This window comes from Tamandua tetradactyla, chromosome 6 (genome assembly GCF_023851605.1).
Source record: "Tamandua tetradactyla isolate mTamTet1 chromosome 6, mTamTet1.pri, whole genome shotgun sequence".
Taxonomy (NCBI): domain Eukaryota; kingdom Metazoa; phylum Chordata; class Mammalia; order Pilosa; family Myrmecophagidae; genus Tamandua; species Tamandua tetradactyla.
Genome location: NC_135332.1, coordinates 78093891 through 78121167, shown reverse-complemented (window position 1 = coordinate 78121167; position 27277 = coordinate 78093891). Strand labels below are relative to the sequence as shown.

The 27277-nt window shown below is 48.3% G+C and overlaps 1 protein-coding gene across 9 annotated transcripts; it reads right to left on the bottom strand.

Annotated features, from left to right (window-relative positions):
* Nucleotides 1–268: 268 nt before the first annotated feature.
* Nucleotides 269–18257, bottom strand: LOC143688439 (ral guanine nucleotide dissociation stimulator-like). 9 transcript variants are annotated; one of them, XM_077166341.1, is made up of 12 exons: nt 17727–17840; nt 16159–16352; nt 12484–12587; nt 11958–12021; nt 10284–10358; nt 9771–9803; nt 9299–9420; nt 9113–9211; nt 8585–8777; nt 8225–8389; nt 6861–6975; nt 269–378 (listed from the first exon to the last, which is right to left on the bottom strand). In XM_077166341.1, the coding sequence occupies exons 2-12, from the start codon at nt 16285–16287 to the stop codon at nt 371–373; spliced, it is 1107 nt and encodes a 368-aa protein (XP_077022456.1). In that variant the 5' UTR covers nt 16288–16352; nt 17727–17840; the 3' UTR covers nt 269–370. The 9 variants fall into 9 exon arrangements, with proteins under 9 accessions (XP_077022456.1, XP_077022453.1, XP_077022454.1 ...); XM_077166338.1 differs by lacking the exon at nt 269–378 and adding an exon at nt 5102–5519; XM_077166339.1 differs by lacking the exon at nt 269–378 and adding an exon at nt 5102–5519 and having other exon boundaries at nt 8294–8389.
* Nucleotides 18258–27277: the final 9020 nt, after the last annotated feature.

Genomic DNA, 27277 nt, shown 5'->3' with positions numbered 1-27277 from the left:
CCCTGGGCAGCCTCCAGGAGCGCGGCCTCAGCGGGTCCCCCCGATGCGATGGCGGCGCCTCTGTGGAGTCTCCCGGCTGCGGCCACCTTGACAATGGCGCCCCCTGCAGGGGAGACACGGGGGACACTAGGGGGCGCTGGGGAGGGGGCGGGCGGGAGGGGGTGCGGGCTGCGGCGGGGGGCCTGAGAGGGTCCTGGGCTGGTGAGGTGGCAGTTCACAGATGCGGGCTCAGTCAGGCACTGCAGGAAGGCCCCGCACCTGCCGCCCTGTCCCTGGTCCTGGTAGTTGGACCATGAACACTGCTGACCCAGAATCTCTAACTCAGGCCTCCAGGTGCTCTGCGCTCGGGAATTCTCATGCGTAGACAGTCTTAGAGGGCTAGGACAATAAGAGAAATCGGAGAGAGAAAGGAGGAAAGAACGATGAGGTACAAACCATCCTTTGAAAGGGGAGGCCTTGAACCTTTGAAATACATGACAAATCCTTTCTTTGGAAGTATAAGAGCAATGAGAAAATTGAAGGAGCAGGTTCATGAACACACCACTCCTCAGAAAGCACCTAGGTTTGATGTTTTGTCCAAATCATAAAGCAACCGAAGCCAAAATAGTGTCTCAAGGTGCTATTTCAGGTACACATATGATTATTCATTAAGCAGTTATTTGTTGAGATTTTACTTTGTGCAGAGTAAGAACTGTGCTGTGGTGGGTCCTAGAGAGTGAGTGGGGACACTGATTTGCCCTCAAGGAATTTACCTTGGGGCAGAAGAGGTGGTGAAGTTATCCCAAATATATGACTCCTGTTGACCCTTTGCACCTTTCACATAGGTAAATACTCCCTAATACTCTCAACCAGCCATGGTTGCACTTTCTGGACCTGTACTGTTGCCAAAAGTGAGCTCATCAGCCTGATGTGCACCAAAGCCACTTTTAGTCACAACTTATTTTGAGAAAAGAAAGGGTTTATTGCTTCATTGACTAATGAGGAGACTGGAGGAAACCTTAGATCAGCTCCATGAACAAAATAGAGTCTGGGCTTTTCTACTGCCTGGAGAAGGCCGGCAAAAGAGGTGGTGACAGATTGGGGGAGGGGCTGTGGCCTAATCAGTCTGGGAGAAGGCAGGCCTAAGGGAGAGGGTTAAGCAGAGCATCTGTTGGCCAAAAATGCTTCATCTTAAATAGAGGCTTAGAATGCTCAGTGTGGCTAGAACCCAACAGGACCGGCCAAGGTAGGAACTGCAGAGTCATAGGAACCCACTTTTCTGGCCGTGAAGCAAGCGTTTTCTGAATAAACATGTGGAGGTGAGAGTTCACATAAAAGAAATGAAAACTTTTCCAGACTGGTAAGAGAGTGGTCACCTCAGTGTTAAGGGGGGTTGGTAATTGGAGGTTTCACCTGCCCTTTCAGTTTGTGTCTGAATCCAATCCTGAAGGCTTCTTCAGTGAGCTCCTAAGAAACACTCCTCAGAGTGCCTCTCATCAAATTAAGTTTAGCCTAATGATCTTACTACTGCTTTTTGTTGTTCTTCTAACAACTTTTCTGTTCAGCAAAATACATTTGCCCCATTTTCCTTAAATAATCCTAGCAATGCTTTGCTCCAGTCTCCTGACATCCACTTTTGGCACACCAGAATGTATTCCTTATAAATACTGTTGGAAACAGAAATCTAATATGGCATCATTATTTACATCCTTTGGTGATTGATGCTTGTATGGTCTCCTAACCTTTACTGCATGAGAAACTTATGACTGGATGGGATGTCACTACCATGAGTAGGTATCTACTCATTTGACATGGAGTTCATCAGTATGGAGAATGTTCGGAGTAGGCTTGACCTGATCAGGTGAGCCTGGAAAGGGGACTGGATCCTTTGTGAAGTCACAGCTTGGAGATAGGAGAGGTCATATAGAGAGGACCAAATGGCAGGGCTCTGAGAGTGGCCTCTAGGGGCCAAAAGCAGAAGTTGTTCAACAAGTAGCAACACAAGGAAGATGTCAGTTGTCTAACCACCAAGAATTGTGTCTACCAACAGCCTGAGAAGGTGTGGGAGCTTCCCTCCTAAACTCTCCAGTTAGCTCTCAGCCCAACCAACACTTTGATATGTTTCGTGACACCCTGAGCAGAGTACGTGACCACTCTGCTCAGACTTCTGACCTGCAGAAATGCTGAGGTAATCAATTTGTGTTGTTTGAAATGTGGTGGTGATTTCTTACACAGTGATCAAAAACTAACTCCAAAACTAAGGACTCAGTGGGCATGTGAAGAGTGGGTCTCAAAGGGGAACACCGGGATGACACCAGGATGGCAGCTTGGGGAAGGGCTTGGTGCCAGCAAGGATTCTTTGTGTTCCATCTTCTGTTTAATGTCTGACTGCCTTGGCTAGCCCTTCTAGGATCTTTGAACTCCCGCCGAGTTGTGTTGAATGTCATATCTGTTTGTCGAGCTAAAATCTTGTCAGGCCTGCTGATATGGAGTTTTCTGGCCATCAGGTAAAAGAATTCTCTACTATTTCTCTCCGGTTCTTCTGGTGCTATTCTGAAAAATAATCAGGCCATCAACCCTGAGGAAGCATATCTGTGAAGAATGGCTTTTCACTTGACATTTTCTGATTTTGGTCTTAGCTCTCATTCTGTTCTAAGAGAAAGGGGTGCGCTCTAATAACCCCAAATTTACTTAGCCCCTGTGGGGATGTTTTGGTCAAGTTAAATTGAATTATCTCAAGGAGAAATGTTAACAGTCCCCAAATTAAAATGAAATGATAGTCAGATGGCAACCATTCTCTCTTCCTGCTGCTTCCTTTATGTGATCACAAGTGGAAGGTCTGATGTCTAGCTAGTCTCAGACCAAATGGGAAACTTTGAAGACAATCAAGGCTCTCAAAAAATGATCCAATGTGTTAGGGGAAGATGATGGCGTGAATGAAATAATGGCAGCAACTTATAAGATGGAGAAAATGGAATCAGCCAGAATTATTGGGTGTGGGGATGGGGGTGGGCAGCCAGCCAGGTGGACTGCTCTCCATTAAATATTGAGGGAGACTGGGCTATTACTTTCAACAGTGTTGCTTGAGGCAGGAAGTGCATAGGTTGGAAGCCTGGGCTTTTGGAAGGTAATAGAAGTGAGAGACTGGAAGGCTGGCTGTGTACAGGGCCGCCCTTCCCAGTGACTCCTCAAGACTTCCAGAAGATGAAATCTACACATGTAACAGGATTTCTTGTGAGGCAAGGGATAGGGGCAGAGAGGGTCCACGTATGGGCCAACTGAACTGGTACAGTAGACACAGGAGGAGAAGGTGGGTAAAGCACCAAATTTGGGGTTAGGGGCCTGGAATCACACAGGATGGGACACAGGGAATTAAGCCAAATGTACCCAAATCCTAAGAGACAGTGTAGCTCAGAGCAGGTATTGACCATTGGAAGCTGCCCATCACCCTGGAACCCTGCCCCTACATTTTGGATAATTTCCCACATTTGAGTCCTGTCCTATCAAGATAGAAGGAAGAAGATTCACAGTGTTAGGCTCCCTTGTGTTCTGGAACATGACCTGGGTTCTGCCACTTAGGTGCATCTGTGGGAGCCTTGTCTTAAGAAGTGGGCACCATGAGGAAGTGACTACATGAAGACAGTCTGCTCATCTGGTAAGCATGGTGGTCAAGGTATTCTGCCTGGCAGGGGCTGCAGAGAAGGAGCCCTGGCACTGGCTCTGCATGTTCAAGGGGGCTGATAGCCATGGCAGTGGCTCAGAAACTGTCCCCATCATAGGGTTGGACATTTTTCCTGATGCAGCACTTCAGAATGGCCTTCTATAGACCTCCCAGGGATTCTGTGAACTATCTGATATCCTCTAATAGATTCTTCTCTGTATAAAAAATATTATTTGCTAAATGAGATATTTTGACAAATAGCTACTAGTTCAGCAAAATGAAAGAAAAGCCTGTGTTTCCACTGGCTGCTTTAGTTTCCTCCCCTCTACTGTGCTGGCTACTTTTCTCTGTTTCTGGCAGTGCTGCTAAAAACCCTTTCTGCTTTCTCACATCCCCTCCTCAAGCTCGACCTCCTGCCCAGACCCCCTAATGCTTTAAATATTATCCAATCAGACCCAGCCCCAATATTCTCCCCAACCTCAAACTCAAATCTAAGGAAAGTGAAACTAAGAACAGCAGAGAATCACAGACGCTCTCTACTCCTCTGTTTCTTGGGTCCACAGCATTAGAGAGGGTAGGGTCCAGCAGGAGTAATCCGGGGAGGCCTGCTTCTTTGCTGTAAGGAGAGGACACTGGATTGCTTAACTGTGCAAACTGCCCTTTAAGTGTGTATGTAAAGGAACTACCTGAAATGGTGGTGGAAATGGAGCACATGGTGCAAAAACAAAAGACTTAAAGTTGCAGGGAAATAGAAGTATGCAGATTTCCACCTCTAGTATAATAACAAGCTTGTACAAAAACTAAATAAGATAATAATATAGAGGTGGTAGGCTGACAGTTTTCAAAATGATGAACTAAAGTAAAATGAGAAAGAGAAAGAGAGAGAGAGAGAGAGAGAGAGAGAGAGAGAGAGAGAGAGAGAGAGAGACCAAACCAAATGTGACAGCCATGTTAGCTAAAAAATGAATAAATAAATAAAAGATGAGGATCCAAAATCCTGAAATCCCTGGAAGAACATTGATAAATAACCAATGCAATTAAAGTATTAGCAAAAGGGCAAACAGTCATACCTGTGCTCTCTAAAAGCCCTACTTAGCCAGCAAGTTAAACTACCATTGTAAAGGAATATTCTGCTGGGGAATTCATTAAATCGGGAACAACTTTCTCTACTAGCCAAGAATAAGACATTTTGGCCTGTATGTGCCCAAAATTTCCACATCTGCTGATGAAATTGCCTTATGATTACATTAAAAGAATGAGCATAAAGGAGGACAAAGGCATTAGGAATCCCTGTCAATTTCTCTACTATGATAACTATGATGCAAAATTGTGAGCTACTCCCTGCTTTACACTAATTCAGTGCCCTATACTAGTAGGAAGATGCCCCTATACTGCGGGCTAACATGCCCCGGAAGGTTTTGATAAAAGTATGAAAACAAAATACCATCATGGACTTCAAAATTCACATAAAATTACGTCTTTTATTTTTAGGGTGGCAATATAATATCTGGAGCCCAGGCGAGCCTGTCAAGGGGCAGGGTCATGCCAGGCAGGAGGAAAGGCTCAGGGCTGGAACTTGCCTGGGGCTGGGAGGCCCCGGGTCACTGGTGGGAGGGAAGAGGCTGCCTGGACTGGCCTATTCCCACTGGGGACAGCTAAGCCACCTGACCAGCTGGAGACAGGCAGGGTGACCCTAGGGCCGACAGGCATCAGGGCCACTTAGAAGCAGCCCCTTGACCACCTGTCTTCTTCCTGTGAAAAAGGGTGGAGCGGGTTCTTTTCTTCACCATGCGGAAGGTCAGTTTTGTTAGAACTAAGTGGTAATTTCCTGAAGGGTCCATGGCGTCGAATACATTACTGTCATCAGGAATGATGAGCCCTGGTGGGGACAGACAGAGGCACAGTCAGCTGTGCTTATGGGGTTTCCCAAACCACTCCACCCCTTGGGCAGCACACAAAGTCAGACTCTCCCAGAGACGTGAGTCCCCCAATTAGCTCCAGGACCACCAAAGAGTCCTTGGACTGATGCCTGCCCAAGGGCAAAACTCAAGAAGCACTGAACCCAACAAATCTTGTTAACACGTGACTCTGACTGCACCCCTGGCAACCTCAGCCTAGAGCTAACACAGGGTCCTCCCACCAGCACATCTTATGGCCAAGTGCTTGATGCCTTCACTGATGGGGAGGTAGGTGCTATAAGAAGCATTCTCGAATGCAGATGTCCCTGAATACTGCACTCTTGGGGAAAGAGTAACTGAGGCCCACGGCATGGCAGACCAAGTACAGGCCTTTGATGGGACCAGGGAGTCCTCCACGGCCTGAGGTCCCTCAAGCGAGCACTGACTTCTGCTCTGATCCTCTTTGCTACCTGACTGCTCCGGCCTCGAGAGTACTGTACCATAATGCTTGTCAGACTTCCTGCTCCTGCCTCTGTTATCTGCCTACTTCTGTGGGAACTCAGATTTCCTTTTCTGAAAGACACAGTCCCATATACTCTGCTCATCTCAACAAAATGCTGATGGAAGATAAGGTAGGACATAGGAAACAATGATCTGGGAGTCAGAACTGATTCCCTGGGGTAATCGGTGAGAAGCCATGAGTAGCTCACCAAAAATAAAAATAATAATAATAATAAAGTTACCCTTACAGGGTATGGAGAGGCTCTGTGCTCTCGCATGGAGTATTTCCCTCTCCCATTGGGGACAAGAAACAGGCAGAGAGCACGTGAATAAGTGCTCTATGGGCTCAGACCCCAGGCTGCCTGGCTCCGTGTCACTGCTGGGAATATTGAATTGGGTCCCTGGAGACTCCAAAGAGGATCAAGAGGCTTTTGTTTTGCCTTGGCATCATAAAACATGGACTTCAATATTTGCTCTTGGTGTCCACAGACCCATGATTGCTTGCAATGCACAACTCAGCTCATCTGGCTAGAGGGTGCCCTGCCCGCAGAGCTCCTGGGGCAAGAAGAGAGGCCTTTGTCTTGGATCTCAATCCCACAGTCTGCACTAGGGCTCCAGTGCTTGGGCCACACCCAGGGATGACACATGGAGAGGAGATGCAAGTCACAGGGGGAGACACTTCAGACCCTGAGGACCCTGAAATGCTGAACATCTACCTTTTGGAGGTTGTCTTGGGCAGACACCCCAGGTGGCGGGGGCTAGGAGGACAGTGCTGAGGAAGCCCCTCACAGAGAAACTCCTGGACCAGCTCTCTGACTTACTTCGATCTGGTGAGATGATTTGCACCAGCTTGTATTCCTTTGCTGCCTCCAGATCCAGGTGGTACTCGTCCAGGGCTTTGAGGATCACAGCCGGAGCCCTGTCATGGCAGGTGATCTGGGCATGTCGGGGGACAGGCCATCAGGACATGGGTTCTGGGGCTGGCTCCCACAAGAGCAGTGGCAAGGGCCCTGCTGGAGCTGTCTCAGCAGGGAGCACAAGGCTCAAAGACCCACCCCAGTTGGGTCTGGTTGTAGAGTAGCCCCACTGCCCTCTGCTGCTCCCCTCATAGGCCTCCATGGAAAGAAGGCCCTTTCCAATCATTCCATCCCATTTCCTGCAAGAAAGGCATGTCTCCCTTACAGGTCACTGCCCTAGGGCTGAGCCCCTTGCCTCTGATCCTTGGCCTGCTCAGCTCCTACTGGCTTCCAGAGGTCACCCTATAACAGGGTGTTGGGGACAGATGTGGTCACTTGGGGCCAGTTCCTCCCACCACTCCGTGGGCATCTCTTTTCTCCCTGAGATTTGTCCTCTTGAACAGGCCACTCAAAGATGACAGAATTAGTGACTTTGAGAACAGATATCTAATCTAAGCCTGGGTGGCAGCAACGAAGAGGAGCTGGATGCCCAGAAGTCTACTACGTGCCAGGCATGTGGTGGTTGAGGGGACCCACTCCAGTGCCAAGCCCTGAACTTGGGCAGGGCTCAGATAAAGAGTCATACTAGCGACATCTCAATACACCCACCCAAACTCCAGTCTAAAACTGAAGTGCAGAGCTGGGCATATGTCTAATCCAGCACCTCAGGCAGCCTTTGTGCAGGTCGGGGATGAGGTGGCTCCATCAGCAGATCTACCCAGAATCTGCTCCCCTCATGGCCTCTTCCCTGCATCAGCCCCTACACTCCATTCCTGGGTGGTGGCAGCACCCCCTAACTGGCTTCCCTGCCTCTCTCCTACATGCAGTTAGATGGGATTCAACCCCTGAGGCCTCCATGACCTCAATCATATCCCCTGGGCCCTGTTTCTTCACCTCTGACCCATGAGTGGCCTCCGTTGGGCCAGGCCCATGTGGATCTTGGGGTTCTCCATGCTGTCCTTTCCCTCCCTTCTTCCAGGGGCTGCCTCAGTGAGGTTTTCCCAGGCTGGCCCACCTCAAGGTGGAAGCCTCACATCTATGTCCACTGTCCTCGGCCCTGACTGACACCGAACGCCTTTCTTTACTACTTGTGGATCTGTGTGGCTGTCTGTCCTTCTCAATCAACTAGGCTTGTGATTCCAGGAGGCCAGGGAAAGAACATGTCAATCATTCTGCATTCCTGCCTCTCAGGCAAGGGGCCCCCGGGGTCAGCTGTCCACCCAGCTCACCACTATGCTCTTTGGCACGTTGGCATGGTCCCCATCCAGGCTGACGTGGATGATGCAGGAGTCGCCCACCTGCTTTCTGTAGAACTGCAGGGGGCTCGAGGCTCTGTGGGCACTCAGAGGGGCCCCGGGCTGTGGGTGGTCTGATTTGAAGGTCGAGTCATCAATCTGTGGGAGGACGGTGAGAGCAGGGTCAACCCCAGAGCCTGTGGGACACTTTCAGCTGAAGACGAGCTTTAGGGGGGTTGAGAACCTGTTTCTAAGTCAGGACTCCTGACCCCTTTTGTGGGTGTGGAGAGGGGAAGGCCGGCACTTGAAAGGGGCCCAGAAGACAGACCTTCAGGGAGAAAAATGGGCAGATACCTGCTCTTCCTGGCCATCAGGGCATTTGGAGATGAGGCCCACACTCATTTCCTGGTCAGACTTGGAGGCATCGGCCTCATGTCCGGGGAGTGAGACAGCTGTGACTCCACTGCTGCGGTCACGCCCAAGCTGGAGCCAGACACTGGGCAGGGAGGCACTGCTGCAGCTGGGCTCAGCGCTGAGTTCCTGGAGGCTGGATAGAAGGGTGCCTTAGCTGGGGCTGATGCCAGGGAACCATCCACTCCCTCCTGTGGCTACTGCCCTTGGCGCCCTGGCCACCCTGCCAAGGGCTCCTGCAGGCCACGGGAACCCTGAAGCCCAGGCACCAGAATGATCACTCAGCATTTCCTATTTCCATCATGGCACAGCCTGGTCCTGTACGATGGGGCCATAAAGCTGTCACAGGGCTGGTCAGGAGAGGAGAAGTGTCCCCAATACTAAAGTGTAGACACCCTGAGGCGATGCTGAGTCCAAAAAAACACTGAGCCCTGAGGCAGCTGCACCTGCCGGCCTGGAAAGGGAACTCACCCTGTGCTCCGAGGCTTGCCAGCTTCTGGGAGGTTTGGGGCATCGAGGATGTTGCTGGCCGACAGGGCTGGGGGCTCCCGCTCACAAGACAGATGGAAGCTACAGGGCAGAGGGCTGCTGTGAGGCTACAGAAAGCCACAGCTCATGGCGAGGTCCTGCTGCTGCTACCTTCTGCCCTGGCCTTACCACTCAGAAGCGCTGAGCTGTTCCACAGCCCCAAACCAGGCCCTAAATTCCTCCGTGGGCCGAAAGTAGATATAGATGCATCCTGCCTGGAGGCGCTCGATCCTGGGAATGACCTTGTATTCCTGGGGCAGAGGGAAGGAGAAGATGGAGAAGAGGCCAGGGTGGCCTTGTTGGGTGGGAGTGGGGCTTCAGCTGGGATCTGTGGATTTGGTCACAGGAGCTGCCTCCTGCCCTGCACTCTCATCCAAGGCCTCCCTGATCTCAGCCCAGGATTCTCACAGACCCTCCTACAGGGAAATGTCCTTGATGCCAGCACCTCCCCAGCCTCCATGGGGAAGTTCTACCTGGTCTCTGTGAAACACTCTCCTGGTGAGAAACTGAAGGTGGATGGAGCAATGGGATGTCATGCCCTGTGAGTCTCAGATCATCTGTCCCATACCTCAACCCTGCAGTGATGTCCCCAGCTCCTTACCTTCAATCCTATGTCATAATTTCTCAATCTCCCCTGCAAGACACAAAGCCAGATCCATCAGCAGAGGCCCCAAAAGGCCCTGACCCACCCCCTCACCCTCTTCTGTGCACTATTGGGAGGGGTCACCAGGGCCAGGCCAGCCGTCACAGGACTCAGACCTATTCAAGGATCTGGGCACCAGAACAGGGGGCCCTGGGCAGAGGTATAGGGACCTTCCAACCTAACCATCTCTGAATGCAGATGGGGAGACTGTGGGTCAGGAAGGAAGGGACTCAGCAGCAGTCTCACAATGGAGGGGCCGACTCCACTATCTCCCCATGCGGGAGAGGGACAAGGCCTATGACTTCTGGGAATCTTTGCTTCCGTGGCTGGAAGGGGGACATGATGCCTTAGCTCCCAGGGCTCCTATAGATGAGCTGGGCCCTGGGCTGAGAACACAGCGCTCAGGGAGGGGCTCTCTTCCCTATGCTAATGGGACTCGACTCCCTCCTCCTGGCCCGAAGTCCTACTCACTTCCCGAGAGTCCGTGGGAGCTAACTGAAGGGAGGCCAGCTCTGACAGGAGCGTCCACAGGTCGGGAACAGTGGGCTGGGGGAAAACAGTGGCATCAGGTGTGGGATGGAGTGCCCAAGCCCGTTGGAGCCCACCCAAAGCCCCCACCCTGAAGCCTCTTTATCTCATTCCCCTTCCCCCACCCAGACCTCACCCAGCCGACATCTGGTGCCCCCAGCCACCTCCTACCGAGTTCCCCTCCAACCCCTTGGACCACAAGAGCACCGCTTGTCACCTCCCAGTGATGGCTCTTGACAAATCACAAAACACTATGAGGTTGCTCAACCATCTCTCCCAGATCCACCTTCAACTGGGCTCTGCCAAGGCCTTCCTTTGACTGCAAACAATCAGGGCCTCCTATATACTACCTGGTCAAGCCTCCACCTCAGGGTCCAGATGATGGCACACCTAATGGAGGCTCCCCAGGCTCAGTGGCACAGAAAGCAGTGGTGCCAGAAGAAGTGAGCCCTGTACAGTCATGGATGCCAACTCCACCCTGACCGTCGGTGTCTTCAGGCACCCTCACTCTCTCCCATAGTGGCCTCTCTTGCTCTCTCCTTGCTATCACCTCCCTGCTGGACTCCATAGAGATCCCCTCCTACCAGGGTGGACAAGGTCAGGGAAGCCATCCTCCCCTCACCCCATCAGCCCACCAACTTGACTGGGGTTTGTGCAGCCTGGAGGTGTCAGTTGACAGAAATGCTGCTGTCACCAATTGTCAGCCCTGACTGGGAGGCAACCGAGGAGCAGTACTCCCTGTGGTGTGACATTGACCAAGTTGGCTGGCCACCCCATCTCCTGTGTTGTGTGCCAAGTGCAGGCATGAAATGTGCCTCAGATAACTGAGTGTTCCATAATGTTAAAAGGGTGCTGTCTCCAGCACCTTCTCCCATTAGAACCAGAGGAAAGCTCAACCACATTCTTGTGCTCTCTTGAACCCCTGTGGGCTCCCTTGTGAGGAAGGCAGCACAGCGTGGTCTCACAGCATTTGCACATGAGGAACAGAGGCCCCACCGGGCTGTCACTTGCCCCTGGTCCTGCTGGGAGTCGGAGGAGTGAATGGCTTAGTCCGAGCTGAAGTCAACTCAGCACTCAGCACCACTGCCCAGGGATTGGTTTTCCCACCCTCATGCTTTGTGAGTGACAACCCAGTGGGTGAGTCATGCAGGGAGAAGGTGGAGGTGGCTCTGGAGCTGTGGGTGTCCAGTCCTGCGCCCACTGGAGTCTCTGACCGCCATTGCTCCCCAAGGCCATGCCAGATGTGTTCTCACCAAGGAGCCCCTTAGGAAATTCCCTCTGCCCAGAACTGTTTATGTCCACACAGCAATGGACATAAATTCATAAATCCTCCAAGCAATTCTCATCCCTAGCTGGGACATATGTCACCGCCCATGTGGGAACAGAGGAGAATCGTACAAGTGAGAAGGACACAGGCTAAACCTTTCCATTTATTATCTGTTCCTGAAATGGCCTAGCTACTTCTACCATACCCAAGGACCAGTGCCTCCTGCCATCGAACTGCCCCTGAGCAGTAGCTAGCCAAACAAATACCTCTCCCTCTTAGTCTAGACAAGACTGGCCTGGAATTTTCAAGGAGTATTCCCACCATGACGCCACCACCTGCCTCCACTTTACCTGGCCTGGCAATTCTCTTTTCTGGGAGGTTTTGCTCATCATTTCCAAATGATCAATGCTGTCCCTTTGGGGAGGAGAAAGAACAGAATGTTTGGGGGATGGTAAGAATGTGTGTGAGTGCAAATCCATTTGATTTTAGACTTCAGGGATCCCAATGGCCTGGATGAATGGGTTGGAAACTGAGGGTCTATAAACACTCCATATTACATGGTACCCATTTCCCATGTCAAATGAGATGGCTTCTTATCTCATTTTGATTTTGGTTGGGCAAAGCAATGCAGTGCCTTGGAGAAAACCCTCAAAAGTTTCCCCCACGGCTTGGCTTTTACCGGACAGGTCAGCCACTCTCTTTGTAGGTAGGACTGCTGAGGTCACAAGGGGACTCAGACCCCCCCCCCACCCATGCCATTGTCAGCCACAGGAGGTGCTGCCATCCAGCAGGGCTAAGGCCACTGGTGGGACAATGCCCTGTCCTTGGCAAGATCCTTGGTTCCCCCAGGGGCTGCTGTGGAGAGGGCCAGCCCACCTGGAAACTTCCTTCCATGTCTGCTTCAGGTGCTGGATGGAGTTGCTCCACAGAGCAGACAGGATGGCATCCAGGGACGTGAAGTTCAGGAGCACTTGGCATTCCTGGGGAAGGAGAAAGGAATGAGCTGAGAAGGGGGAATGAGCTGGCATCTCCACTTCTGGATGACCCTGACATGCAGAAACACCCCAAGGGCACAGCCCATGCTCAGCCCATGACAAAACTCAGGGAGGAGAGCTTTAGCTCCAGCTGAGGAAGGAGAAGTGGTAGGAAGTGAGTGCCCCACTCCTGGGACAGGCAAGGAAAGGACTGTGCCAGGAAATTCCCAGGGCTGGGGTCCACGGAGCGACTTGGACCACAGATTCCAATCCTGAGAGCTGATCAAAGCCAAGAGTGACACCCAAGATCCAGGAGGCTGGGAGGTCCTGCTCGCCCACAGCGTACCCTGGCCACCTCTACCCAGCGCTCCAGGATCCTGGCCCTGTCCGAGGCTGTCGTGCTCTGGCCGCTGAGGCAGGTGGTTATTACACAGTTGGAGACAAGGTGCATCTGGGTGATGACAGCGTAGATGGTGGGCGCCAGGTTCTCCTCACACTTCTCGGAGCACAGGGTCGAGATGGCTTGCACACAATCGAAAGCTACCACCTTCCTGAACAGCTCCTGGGGAGAACAGGAGTGTCACACTGCCTTGAGCCACCCAACGCAAAGCTCACCATCCACAGGCCTCTGCCCAGTGTTCTAAGCAGCAGCTTTGCAGGTGGACATTGTGATTTGGGCCATGAAGGGGCCTCTGGCTTTGGTTCTCTGCTCCTTGAAGGTGCTCAGCATTTGCAAAACCCAGGACCCTTATGCTGGCTGGGAGGAGAGAGCTACATTTTCCTCAAGTCCTCCCTCACCACCGCCAATCACGATGGGGACTCCAATTCCACATGCCGAGGAATCAGCCCAGGGAGCACATTGTGCTCCTGACAGCTGCCTGACTCCCTCTAATCTCATTCACATGCATGTTCCCTGCTGCTGCTACATCCCGGAGCTTAGTGTGGAGCCTGTCCTCATGTCCAGGACACATCATGTCTGATGCATGTGGAGGCCATGGAGGCCACTGGGACAGATGGCTGGGCTAGCCCTGGGCTCTGCTGCACATCTGATATTCTCCTCTTGCCCACAACATGCCAGTCTCTGACCAGCTCCCCTTGGTCCTAAGATGTTGATTGTCTGCACTCCCGTGCTCTGACATGCATGGTCAGGGCAGTGTCCTGTGATGTCCTCTCCAGCTGGGAATATGAGGCCTTAGGAATGAAGAACTTGCCCACATCACCAGGGTGGAAAATGGTGGAGTTGGGATTTGGACCCAGATCATTGGACCCCAGGTCTGCGAATGCCATTTCAGGGACAGCAGATGCCAGAAAAGGTCCATCGCATTCCCCCCTTAGGAGTCCAGTTGCTCACCACGTCCATCTGGGTGAGCTGCTCTGCCAGCAGCCTGGGAGGGAACGCCAAGACAGGGACCTTCCGCTCCCTCAACCCCTGCTCTCGGCGCCCAAGTGAGGAGCAAGAATGATCTTCTGGTGGAGTGACAGCTGGCACTGACTGTAGCTCAACAGATGGCACTGCAGTTGGTACCTGGTCTGCCTCCTGCTGCTCAGTGGGTGCCTCAGGCGGTGAGGCAGCAGGTGCCAGATCAAGAGAAGCCACAGGTTTTTGGTCTGAGGGTGGCAACTGAGTTGGCATCAGAGCCACCGCCAGCTCTGCTGGTAAAGCAGGTGATGTCTCCAGCTTCGGCTCCTGATCTGGGGATGATGCAGCCTCTGGACGTGGCCAGGTAGGTGATATCAGAGCTGCCTCCCTCTCTGGAGCTGGAGTGATGATTGTCGGAGAAGGTGGAAGGAGCTCTGGAGGCCACAGTGGCTCCACATCAGTAGGAGGCATTGGAGGCACTGTCACAGGTGCCTTTTGCTCTGTAGGTGACAGGATTTCTGCTGCCAACGATGGAACTGGCCCTGAAGGGGGTACTACGGTGGTTTGAAACTCTGGGTCTCACATAAGAGCCCTAAGAAGTGGAAATGCACCAACAGAACTGGCTTTCTATGGAGCTTTCTCGACCCAGAAAAGCCTGTACCGCCTCTACCTGCACCACTTCCCCCAAGGACGCCACCCTCAGAAAGTCTTCCAGATTGCAAGTGCTCAGGGGAGGGGGCCAATGTCCCCCTTGACTTCCTGCCCACAGGCAAAAGAGGGATTCTGCCCCTGTGACCCCCTCCTCTACACCCCACCCATCCCTACCTCCATGCTCCTCACCCTGTGTTTGGGTCTCACTGGGCCCTGATGGCTCCAGCTCAGAGAGGAGGAGCTGAGACTGCCTCTCCAGGGTAGACCCAGGCAGTGCCATCTGGGTGAAGGCCACCAGCTGTTTGAGACTGGGAAAGTGTGGGGTCTCGCAGAAATCATCAGGAAACTCATGGAGCCAGGTGAGCAGGATGCAGGAGAAGATACTGGGGGTGGACGGGGTCGCAGAGTGAGGAACAACCGTTCCTGCCACACTGCCTTCTGGTGACCACCCTCTCGGGTACGGGGCTCCTGGGCAAGACCAGCCAAACATTCTATTTCTGTCTGTCTCTGCTGGGCACCCTCCCACTGAAACAGAACTGTCATGAGGAGGGGGAGGGGTTGTGTCTGCTCAGTCAATGGCACTGCACTTGTACACAGAAGGAGCTTCATCAACTGCCTGATAAGGGAACAGAGCATGTCCCCTGCATCAGGTCCCCCTGAGCCATCATGTCACCTCAGTCTGCAGTCATGCCCCAGGAACTCTCCCATGGGTCTGAGTTCTGTCACCCTGCAGGGGATGGAGCCCAGATCTCTGCACTCCCGTGAGAATCATGAGATGGACTCAGGGACCTGTCCAGTCACTCTTGGCACCGGCCCCCATGTCCCATCCTGGGCTGTCAGGAAGTAGCCCCTCTCTCCTCACCCGGACCTCACTCACATTTTTAGGCATTCTTGGCCTCCTCCATCCCTGTCACACAAAGTGCAGCTATCGCCATACCTAGAGGGGTTATGGGTGTGTCACATGTACCTTCTTGGCTGTGTCCCGACTGATGACGTCTACCACTACTGTGGACCCCTGACTCAGGCAAACACAAGGCCACAAGCACTTTGCAGTTTCCTTCAATGAAGTAGGCTAAGTGCCTTTCAAATTGCTTGCCCTTAGATTATTCTCCATAGATCTTTGATGAAGATATATGAATGATCCCTGAGCTGCATCTTCCCAGATAACTGGTGAGGCCTGGGGCACCTCTGCCAGCCCCCAGCATTCTGGACTCAGGCTACACTGAGGACCGAATGCACTGAAATGCAATCTCAAACCTCCTTTGAATGGGAATACAGGACTCCAAAGATCACTTTGGAGGAGCAGAGCCTCTTGACGTGGAAAGGAAATTTCTAGATGTTGAGAAGCCCTCCCCACCGAGCTTCCTTTCCAGAGAGACTGGCATGGGGAAGCACTTTCCAAGGTCTGCATCATGCAATTCTGACTCTGACCTCAGCAGGTTGGTCCTGCTATGACCCCACTAGCAAGAGAAGGAAACGGAGGCAAGATGCTGCAATGACCTCCTTCAGATATTCAGCTCATACAATCCAGAGCTCTTGTGAGATTGAGGATGAACATGTGCTCACCTTTTGGACACTCGGTCCAGGACCCGTTGGGTGGAACGGAAGGGCCAGTAATGGAACACGAGGAGGGATACGCCGGCCTGGTTGCCCTCCTCGACAGCTGCCACCATGTGCTCCAGGAAATTTTCCCATGCTCCTACTTTGCCGGTGTACTCCTCCAGGTCACTCTGGACTGGTGACACATTTGCATCCTGAAACTGGAAGAGCAGTAGCAGGTAGTTAACCAAGGAGCTGGGAAACCAGGAGAGGTGCAGGGCTCGGAGGTGAATGCAGACCTGCCTCTCCGTGGACCCCCTGCCTTGGCACAAGAAGTGGGGCAGGAATTCATCTAGCAGAAAAAGATCCCACAATCCAAATAAAAATTCTGGTGAAGGAATTATGAAGTCATGAAGACGTTGTCATCATTCAGGGGGCTGAGTAATAGTGGAAGCTGTGCAGCAATGCGTGGAAAGTGCTTTATTCCTGTGAATCCTCACCAACCACCCCCATTCATGAGATAGGGAAACTTCAAGGGGGGCCTCAACTTTTTGCAAGACAGAAGCCATAACCATTCACACTGGACGTCTATGATCTTCCCTCCATCCTCTGGCAGAGGCTCTGCTCCAGACATGGAGGGGAAGGGTCTGCTCCCCTCTCATTCTTCCCCACTTCAGAGGCAGTGCATGGAGAAGACCGAGATGGTGAAACATCTTTATTTTCACACCAACAGCCAGACTTGAATGTCTTTTGCCTTAAAGGGAGTTCTGAGAACCTGCAACCATGGTGATCCCTGCTCAGGCAAAAGCGAAGTGCCAGGAGGAGCCAGGTGGGAGAAAGACCCCCATAGACTGTGACTTGAACAGAAGTCTCAGCAAAGAGCAAACCCAAATGGTCATCTGATGTGGATGGGAATCCAATTTGCACTGGACATCTGGAAATCAAATCACTAAAGGGATTCCATTAGCCCCCCTGACACCAGTCTGGCCAAAGAACAACATGTTCACAGCTGGGCCAGGAGAAAACAGGGAAGCAGCCATGGTAAGAGACTATTGGTGGCCACTGAACTGCTGCACACTTATGGAGATTCCATGGCTCCAGCTATTAGTATTCCTTGTATGTGTGTGACATACCCATTTGAGTACAGGGGTTCTCACCAGAGGAGTGGGATGGGTTCCCAGTCCATTAAGACACACAGAAGAGGTTCTGTTCTCACTTGATCACACTGATGACCCAGGTTAAGGGGCCTCCTGGCCATTATTGTGGGGGGGGCGCCCCAGCCATCCCTGCCACCCTGATCAGGTGGACAGGTGTCTGCACACTTGCCCAGTCCACTGATAGGAGATGGCAACTCTTGGGCCCAGGATTAACGTGTGGCATGGGGATTACCTCACCATCACCACTTGCCTTCCCAACAGCCATCTATGACTTCAGGTGTGACCAAAAAATGCCCATGTGGTTTTCCAACCTGACCGTGGATGAACCCGTTCCTCATTCCTCCTCACACTGAAAGCAGGACTGATATGGGACTGCAGAGGCAGGATGACAATGCTGGTATTTCCTGAATTGTCTGACCTTGGGCCACTTTGACTTACCTTCGGGAACTCCCTGACCAACTGACAGTGGCGGCGAGGTGGAGGGTTCAGCCAACGCCTGCATCTATTGAAAAATGTCTCCTTCCTAGCTTTTCTCATGCCAGAAACTTGTGCTCTACAAATGCAACATGAAAACATGTTGATCTGTCGACCATCTCTGGCTAAATGACCCTGGTGGTGGGCTGTTGTGGAATCTAGGTGCCTGGTTACCAGGGTTCTATGTTCCACTGGACTGCAGCTCAAGGGAAGTGAGGTCATCTCCTTAAGCCGCTTAACTGAAACTTCTCAACCGTTATGTCCTCCATGAAAGCCCCTCTTGACTCCTAACTGCTCATCCTCCTTAAACATGCTATCCTGTTCATTGGACCAAGTTTCCTCAACACATCACTCCCCACAGCTACCTGGGAAGGCCTGGGTGCAGACTGGGCCCCGACCATGAGGAGGGAGAACTCAATTCTAACACAGATGAACTTTCTTAGAAATCTTGTGACCATGGTGTAGTCATTGTTACTCTCATCTTAGAGTCTCCCAAGTTCCCACACCTACACGACAGGGTCATTCTCCCATCTACTTCCTGGGTCAACATGTGGATGTGAGATAATCAGTGTGAAAGCCATGGCTGGTTTTTGAGTAGCTGACATGCAAACAGACATGACAGCATTATAAGAAGTAATACTCTTGTGGGTTGGCTGTGGCTTTGCCGTCCGTGGAAAGTTAGATTCCTGTTTTGTCTCATTTATGGGTCAGCACCATGAAGAAGTTGAAATTAAATGGAATTGAGATAGGATGGCTCTGTGGCATGACACCTTCCTATGGTTTCACATTATAATCAGAATCAGACACAGGTAAGAAAAATGGCTTAGTCTGTCGACAGCTGTGCTGGTTTGAAAGGATGCATGTCCCCTAGAAAAGTCATGTTTTAATCAAAATCCCATTTCATAAAGCTAGAATAATCTCTATTTAATACTGTATGTTTGAAACTGTAATCAGATCATTTCTCTGGAGATGCGATTTAATCAAGAGTGGTTGCTGAGCTGGATTAGGTGATGACATGTCTCCACCCATTTGAGTGGATCTTGATTAGTTTCTAAGTCGTATACAAGAGGAAACATTTTGGAGAATGGGAGATTCAGAGAGATCAGAACAGAATGACATAGCCACGAGAAGCTGAGTCCACCAGCCAGCGACCTTTGGAGATGAAGAAGGAAAATGCCTCCCTGGGAGCTTCATGAAACAGGAAGCCAGGAGAAGAAGCCAACAAACTAGAACTACAGCCTAGGTCAAGGTGAAGCTAAAGTATGAGCTTTGTAGAATAGTCCAAGGATATGTTCTCTAGGCACAGCCTGAAAGACAAGTCAAGCAAGGACAGATGGTTTAGGGGAGGGTGTGTCTTTCAGATGGATAAACTCTTGTCCTTTTCCCAAAGCATAAAACGTTCCAGTGAGGCTGGCCATGGAGGAAGCGTGGTAGGGGGCATGTTATGAGAAGAACTCAAAGAAGGTGGTGTGCAGGTGTCAGGATGTATCATACAGGAAGAGAAAAGGTTGAACAACAGGACACGGTCCAGGTGGTCCCATGACAGCCTCAGAGCTGTAGAAACTCTAGCGGGCACATGTTCATCTCACTGAAGCCCAAATCCTTGACATTCACCCATGGAAGAGCAGGTATACCTCCATGCCCTCATTTTGCACAATGCATGTATTTTGCTGGCCATTTGCCTTCTTCCCGTATGGAAAGGCTCACTGGAATGCCCAGAGTTGACTACTTGTCAAAACTGCTGCTCAGGAAACATCCTGAGACAGACATCACAGCTCTAAAGTCACTTAATCCTGACATCTGGGCTACGATGGCTGAATTGAGCTGTCTGACATTCAACAGCTCAGAGGAGATTCTGCGAATGATACCTGTTCAGGTTTGAAATGATGCATGTCCTCCAGAAAAGCCATGTTTTCATCAAAATCCCATTTCATAAAGGCAGAATAAGCCCTATTCAATACTGTATGTTTGAAATTGTAATAAGATCATCTTCCTGAAGATGTGATTTAATCATGAGTGGTTGTTAAGCTGGATTAGGCGACAACATATATCCACACATCCTTCTGTTCGTCTCCATTGTACTCAGCCTTTTACAGTTTATAATGCCTTCACCTGTGCTGGGTCTCAGGCCAACATGCCTGGTCTCCTCCCCACCTAAGGCTTTGAGAAGAGAATTCTTGGAATAGTTTGGCCCTGCTGGGGTTTCCTTGCAGCAGGTATCTTGACCCCAGTCCTTGGCAGCCCATACTTTCCCATCAGCTCCTTAGACAATGGACATACTTGACCAGTGTGGAAAAGTCCATCAGCTTCAGACAGGTGGGGAAGGGGCTCTTGTCCCCCCAAGGGGTACTCATGGACAGTACTTTGGAGGCTTGTGAGAGGTGAAGGGGAGGTTCAAGTGGCTCTCACCCTGTCAAGGAGCCTTTGGTTGATTTCTTGTTCTGCCAGGATAGCCCTGTGATAGCCCCTGCTTATCTTGTCCATGCTGCTCCCCTGCCATTAAGTGAACCCCAACACAAAGAAATTCTGTCTCTCCAAATGAGTATTGCAATGGCTTGAAAGACATATGAGTTCATGGGGGGTCTGCTGACAAGTTATAGCAGAGGTTTCCCAAGGTCCACAGTGCCACAGTGTTCCAAAACACAAAGCGCATCAAAGCTTTGCACATCAAAGTAGAAAGAAGAAGTTGCTCAGCTTACAACTGTTCAAGGGAAGGGGAAAATTAAGCTTGCCTGACAGAAAAAATAACAAGTCAGGTGGAAGGAGTTAATTTCCTGAAAGCTGCACCTTCCCCAACAGAAAGGTGGGGTCCAGATCAAGTGGAATCCCTCCCTCAAGAAATTCAGGCCCCAGTTCCTGGAAGACTGAAGCAATTAATGCCAATCTACAACCTCACCTCTGTCTCAACCATGACCCCTTCAGAGAGAATCTGCTGAAGATAAAGGCACCTCATCACTTTACCCTAGTGGGATGCCTCAAGCTGCCAAGCACCACATACTGGCCAGGATAAGAAAAACACAGAGTTGAAGAGCTCCATAGGATAATTTTTCAACCTGCTGGCTCTCACCCTCAGGAATAACTGATGCAAGTGACTCTTTTCTTCTGACAGGGGGACAGTCCAGTCTGGGAAAATGGGACTTGGTATCTGAGTAGACAGTCCTCAAAAAAAAAAAAAAAAGGCCCCATATACGCTGTGAAAGAAACAGAAAATCAAGAAATAAGAAATTCTGATCAGATTAACAGAACCTGTGCTAGAGGTTTACAATAAGCTGAATTGAATGTCAAAGAACAGATAGAAAACTAAGCCATCTAGCCAGAAAATCCACAGGGAAAGAGTGAAAACAATTTCCACAAGAAACTAATTAAGGAAATCAATAGTCTAGATGCCAGCAAAACATAATGGGTCATACTAAGAAAACTAAATATATGGTCCAGTTAAAGGAACATACCAACAACTGAAATATGATACAAGAGTGGAAACAATTAATTCAGGATAGTTAAAGAGATGTGAAAAATCTCATCAAAAATCAAATCAATAATTTGAGGGAGGATATAAAGAAAGCATTGGCCAAAAGAAGAAAAAAAATCAAGAACTTAAAGGAATGAAAGGCACAATGGAAGAAATGAAAAGAAAAAAAGACGGGCACCTAGAACAATAGATTTGAAGAGGCAGAAGAAAGGATTAGCGAACTACAGGACTGGACATCTGAAATCTGACACACAAAAGGAAATACAGGAATAGAATGGAGAAACAGGAGCTCTGTCTCAGGGAATGGAATGACAACATGAAGCACATAAGCATACATGTTCTGGGCATCCCAGAGGCAGAAGAGAAAGCAAAAGGAAGAAAAAGATTAATGGAGGAAATTATCATGGAAAATTTCCCGTCTCTTATGAAAAACACAAACTTACAGATCCAAGAAGTCCAGCATATCCCAAACACAATAGATTCAAACAGACATACTCCAAGACAATTATGAATCAGACTCAGAAGTCAAAGAGAATGCGAGAATTTTGGAAGAAGCAACTGAAAAACAACCCATCACATACAAGGAAAACCCAAAAAGAAACTGTATGAATTTATCAACACAAACCATGGAGGCAAGAAGACAGGGGTATGATATACTTAAGATTCTAAAAGAGAAAAATGGCCAACCAGGAATTCTATATCCAGAAAAATTATCCTTCAGAAATCAGGGGGAATTAAAACATTTCCAGACCATCACTGAGTGAATTTCTGACCAAGGTACCAGCTTTCCAAAAAATACTAAAAGGAGCACTACAGGCAGATGAAAAGGCCTGTAGTGAGGGGTCTCCAGAAGTGTGTAAAAATGAAGACTCTCAGTAAGGCTTAAAAGAGGAAAAAACTTTGATATGATGTGTAAAATCCAAAAGGCAAAATGATGGAAGAAAGTATTGCCTTTACAGTAATAACTCAAAATGGTAATGGATTAAACTCCCCAATCAAAAGACACAGAATGGCAGAATGTATTAAGAAAACAGGATAGCCTCCCCCCCAAAAAAATCTATATGCTGTCTATGCGAGATTCATTTTAGACCCAAGGACAAAAATAGATTGAAAGTGATTGGGTGGGAAAAGATGTTTCATGGAAACAACAATCAGAAAAGTAGCTGTACTAATATCCGACAATTTAGATTTCAGAAGCAAAACAGTTAAAGAGACAAAGAAGGACACTATGTTTTGGTAAAAGGAAAAAATCAACAAAAAGACATAACAATGATACATATTTTTGCATCGAGCCTGAGTGCTCCAAAATACGAAAGGCAAACACTGAAAACACTAAAGGGAAAAATAGACACCTCTATCATAACAGTTGGAGACTTCAAATCCCCACTCTCATCAATGGTGAGTGCATCTAGACAGAAGACCAACAAAGAAACAGAGACTTTAAATAATACAATAAATGGACTAGATTTAACAGACATTTACACAACATTCATGCCACCACAGCAGGATACACCTTTTTCTAAAGTACTCATGGATCATTCTCAAGAAAAGACCACATGTGTGTCACAAAGTGAGTCTGAACAAATTTCAAAAGATGGAAATCATACAAAACACTGCCATGGATCAAAAAGGAATTAACTTGGAAATCAAAAACATGCAGAGGGCCAGAAAATTGAAAAATATATGGAAGAAAAACAAACATACTCCTAAAAAAATCAGTGGGTCAGAGAAGAAATTACAAGAGGAAGCAGTAGATATCGTGAGGTAAGTAAAGATGAAAACACAACATATCAAAACTTATGGGATGCAGAAAAAGTAGCGCTAAAGTGAAAACTCATTGTCTTAAAAGCCTATGTCAAAACAGAAGAGAAAAAAATCGAGAATTAAGCATTCAGTTGAAAGTACTACAGAAAGAACTGCAAACTAACCCCAAAGCAAACAAACAAAAGAAATAATGAAGATTAGAGCAGAAATAAGTGAAATGGAGAACATGAAAACAATCAAGAAAATCTACAAATCACAAGATGGTCATTTGAGAAAATCAATAAAATTGATGGACCCTTAGCAGGGTTGACAAAAGGAAAAAGAGAAGAGACAAATAAATAAAATCAGAAAAGGAAGAGGAGACATAGCCAATGACCCCACACAAATAAAGGAGGTAATAAGAGGACACTATGAGCAAATATATGCTAGTCAACTAGACAATGTAGATGAAATGGACAACTGCCTAGAAAGGCTTGAACAACGAGCATTGACTCAAGAAGACAGAGATGACCTCAATAAACCAATCACAAGAAAAGAGATTGAATCTGTCAGCAAGAAGCTCCCCAAAAAAGAGAAGTTCAGCACCAGCTGGCTTCACATGTGAATTCTACCAAGCATTCAAGAAAGAATTAGGACCAATCCTACTCAAACTCTTCAAAACTTTGGAGAGGGGGACTTCCTGGAAGATGGCGGCTTAGTAAGACGCGCGGATCTTAGTTTCTTCTCCAGGACACCTACTAGGGGAGTAGAAACGATACAGAAAGCGCCCAAAGCCACAACAGAGATAAAAAAGACAGCGTACCCCATCCTGGAACGGCTGGCTGGCTGAGAGAAGCAGCTCGGGTGAGATCGCCGAGGCGCGCGGGCCTTACCGGGTGGGGTGGCAAGCGGCCAGAGTTACTCCCTTCCCCCTTCCCGGGCCGGCTGGGAGAATTGGAGAGGTGGTCCCCTGAAACCAAGGCGACTGGCGCCCACACCACGCGCAGCCCCCGGACCAACTGAGAGAATTGGATCGGAAACCCCCAGGCCGCGGAGAACGGTGACCCCGTGACTCCCGGGGAACGTGCACTCTCTCAGGCGGGCCGCTGCCGCTGGCGCCCTCCCGCCACGCGTGTTGCCCAGGGCCGACTAGGAAATTCGGACGGGCTCTTTCCCTGGCTGCGGCGACCAGCAACCCTCCCTGCGTTCGGACACCCTCCCTGCGTTCGGACCCCGGGCCGGCTCAAGCCGCTTCGGCTAGCGAACCCCCAGGACGGCGAGAGTTTTCCAAAGTTTAAGGTCCCACAGCACCTTTTACTGGTGGGACCCGCAGACAAACGTGTGCCACGAGCGCCACCTACTGGGCAGGATAAGAAAAACAGAACCCAGAGATTTCACAGAAAAATATTACAACCTTGCTGGGTCCAACACCAAGAGAAACCTGAATAAATGCCCAGACGCCAGCAGCAGAAGATAACTGTCCACGCTCAAAAGATTGAGAATATGGCTCAGTCAAAGGAACAAACCAATAGCTCAAATGAGACACAAGAGCTGAGACAACTAATGCTGAATATACGAACAGAAATGGAAAACCTCTTCAAAAATGAAATCGATAAATTGAGGGAGGACATGAAGAGGACATGGGCTGAACATAAAGAAGAAATAGAAAAACTGAAAAAACAAATCGCAGAACTTATGGAAGTGAAGGATAAAGTAGCAAACATAGAAAAAATAATGGATAGCTACAATGATAGATTTAAAGAGACAGAAGATAGAATTAGTGATTTGGAGGATGGAACATCTGAATTCCAAAAAGAAACAGAAACTATCGGGAAAAGAATGGAAAAATTTGAACAGGGTATCAGGGAACTCAAGGACAATATGAACCGCACAAATATACGTGTTGTGGGTGTCCCAGAAGGAGAAGAGAAGGGAAAAGGAGGAGAAAAACTAATGGAAGAAATTATCACTGAAAATTTCCCAACTCTTATGAAAGACCTAAAATTACAGATCCAAGAAGTGCAGCGCACCCCAAAGAGATTAGACCCAAATAGTCGTTCTCCAAGACACTTACTAGTTAGAATGTCAGAGGTCAAAGAGAAAGAGAAATTCTTGAAAGCAGCAAGAGAAAAACAATCCATTACATACAAGGGAAACCCAATAAGACTTTGTGTAGATTTCTCAGCAGAAACCATGGAAGCTAGAAGACAGTGGGATGATATATTTAAATTACTGAAAGAGAAAAACTGCCAACCAAGACTCCTATATCCAGCAAAATTGTCCTTCAAAAATGAGGGAGAAATTAAAACATTCTCAGACAAAAAGTCACTGAAAGAATTTGTAACCAAGAGACCAGCTCTGCAAGAAATACTAAAGGGAGCACTAGAGTCAGATACAAAAAGACAGAAGAGAGAGATATGGAAAAGAGTGTAGAAAGAAGGAAAATCAGATATGATATATATAATACAAAAGGCAAAATGTTAGAGGAAAATATTATCCAAACAGTAATAACACTAAATGTCAATGGACTGAATTCCCCAATCAAAAGACATAGATTGGCAGAATGGATTAAAAAACAGGATCCTTCGATATGCTGTCTACAGGAAACACATCTTAGACCCAAAGATAAACATAGGTTGAAAGTGAAAGGTTGGGAAAAGATATTTCATGCAAACAACAACCAGAAAAGAGCAGGAGTGGCTATACTAATATCCAACAAATTAGACTTCAAATGTAAAACAGTTAAAAGAGACAAAGAAGGACACTATATACTAATAAAAGGAACAATTAAACAAGAAGACATAACAATCATAAATATTTACGCACCGAATCACAATGCCCCAAAATACGTGAGGAATATACTGCAAACATTGAAAAGGGAAATAGACTCATATACCATAATAGTTGGAGACTTCAACTCACCACTCTCATCAAGGGACAGAACATCTAGACAGAGGATCAACAAAGAAATAGAGAATCTGAATATTACTATAAATGAACTAGACTTAATAGACATTTATAGGACATTACATCCCACAACAGCAGGATACACCTTTTTCTCAAGTGCTCATGGATCATTCTCAAAGATAGACCATATGCTGGGTCACAAAGCAAGTCTTAACAAATTTAAAAAGATTGAAATCTTACACAACACTTTCTCGGACCATAAAGGAATGATGTTGGAAATCAATAATAGGCGGAGTGCCAGAAAATTCACAAATACGTGGAGGCTCAACAACACACTCCTAAACAACGACTGGGTCAAAGAAGAAATTGCAAGAGAAATTAGCAAATACCTCGAGGCGAATGAAAATGAAAACACAACATATCAAAACTTATGGGACGCAGCAAAGGCAGTGCTAAGAGGGAAATTTATTGCTCTAAATGCCTATATCAGAAAAGAAGAAAAGGCAAAAATTCAGGAATTAACTATCCATTTGGAAGAACTGGAGAAAGAACAGCAAGCTAACCCCAAAGCAAGCAAAAGGAAAGAAATAACAAAGATTAGAGCACAAATAAATGAAATTGAAAACATGAAAACAATAGAGAATATCAATAAGGCCAGAAGTTGGTTCTATGAGAAAATCAATAAGATTGATGGGCCCTTAGCAAGATTGACAAAAAGAAGAAGAGAGAGGATGCAAATAAATAAGATCAGAAATGGAAGAGGAGACATAACTACTGACCTCACAGAAATAAAGGAGGTAATAACAGGATACTATGAACAACTTTACGCTAATAAATACAACAATTTAGAGGAAATGGACGGGTTCCTGGAAAGACATGAACAACCAACTTTGACTCAAGAAGACATAGATGACCTCAACAAACCAATCACAAGTAAAGAAATTGAATTAGTCATTCAAAAGCTTCCTAAAAAGAAAAGTCCAGGACCAGATGGCTTCACATGTGAATTCTACCAAACGTTCCAGAAAGAATTAGTACCAATTCTCTTCAAACTCTTCAAAAAAATCGAAGTGGAGGGAAAACTACCTAATTCATTCTATGAAGCCAACATCACCCTCATACCAAAACCAGGCAAAGATATTACAAAAAAAGAAAACTACAGACCAATCTCTCTAATGAATACAGATGCAAAAATCCTCAATAAAATTCTAGCAAATCGTATCCAACAGCACATTAAAAGAATTATACATCATGACCAAGTAGGATTCATCCCAGGTATGCAAGGATGGTTCAACATAAGAAAATCAATTAATGTAATACACCATATCAACAAATCAAAGCAGAAAAATCACATGATCATCTCAATCGATGCAGAGAAGGCATTCGACAAGATTCA

What these genes read in the sequence shown, in the direction of transcription:
- LOC143688439 (XM_077166334.1), bottom strand. Translation starts at nt 17,984, where the DNA reads ATGACCTCACTTCCCTTGAGCTGCAGTCCAGTGGAACATAGAACCCTG. An exon ending in CTGGACCGAGTGTCCAAAAG is followed by an intron (nt 15,530 to 16,158) that starts GTGAGCACATGT and finishes TAACCCCTCTAG; the next exon opens with GTATGGCGATAGCTGCACTT. An exon ending in CAGTGAGACCCAAACACAGG is followed by an intron (nt 14,442 to 14,781) that starts GTGAGGAGCATG and finishes TGTCACCTACAG; the next exon opens with AGCAAAAGGCACCTGTGACA.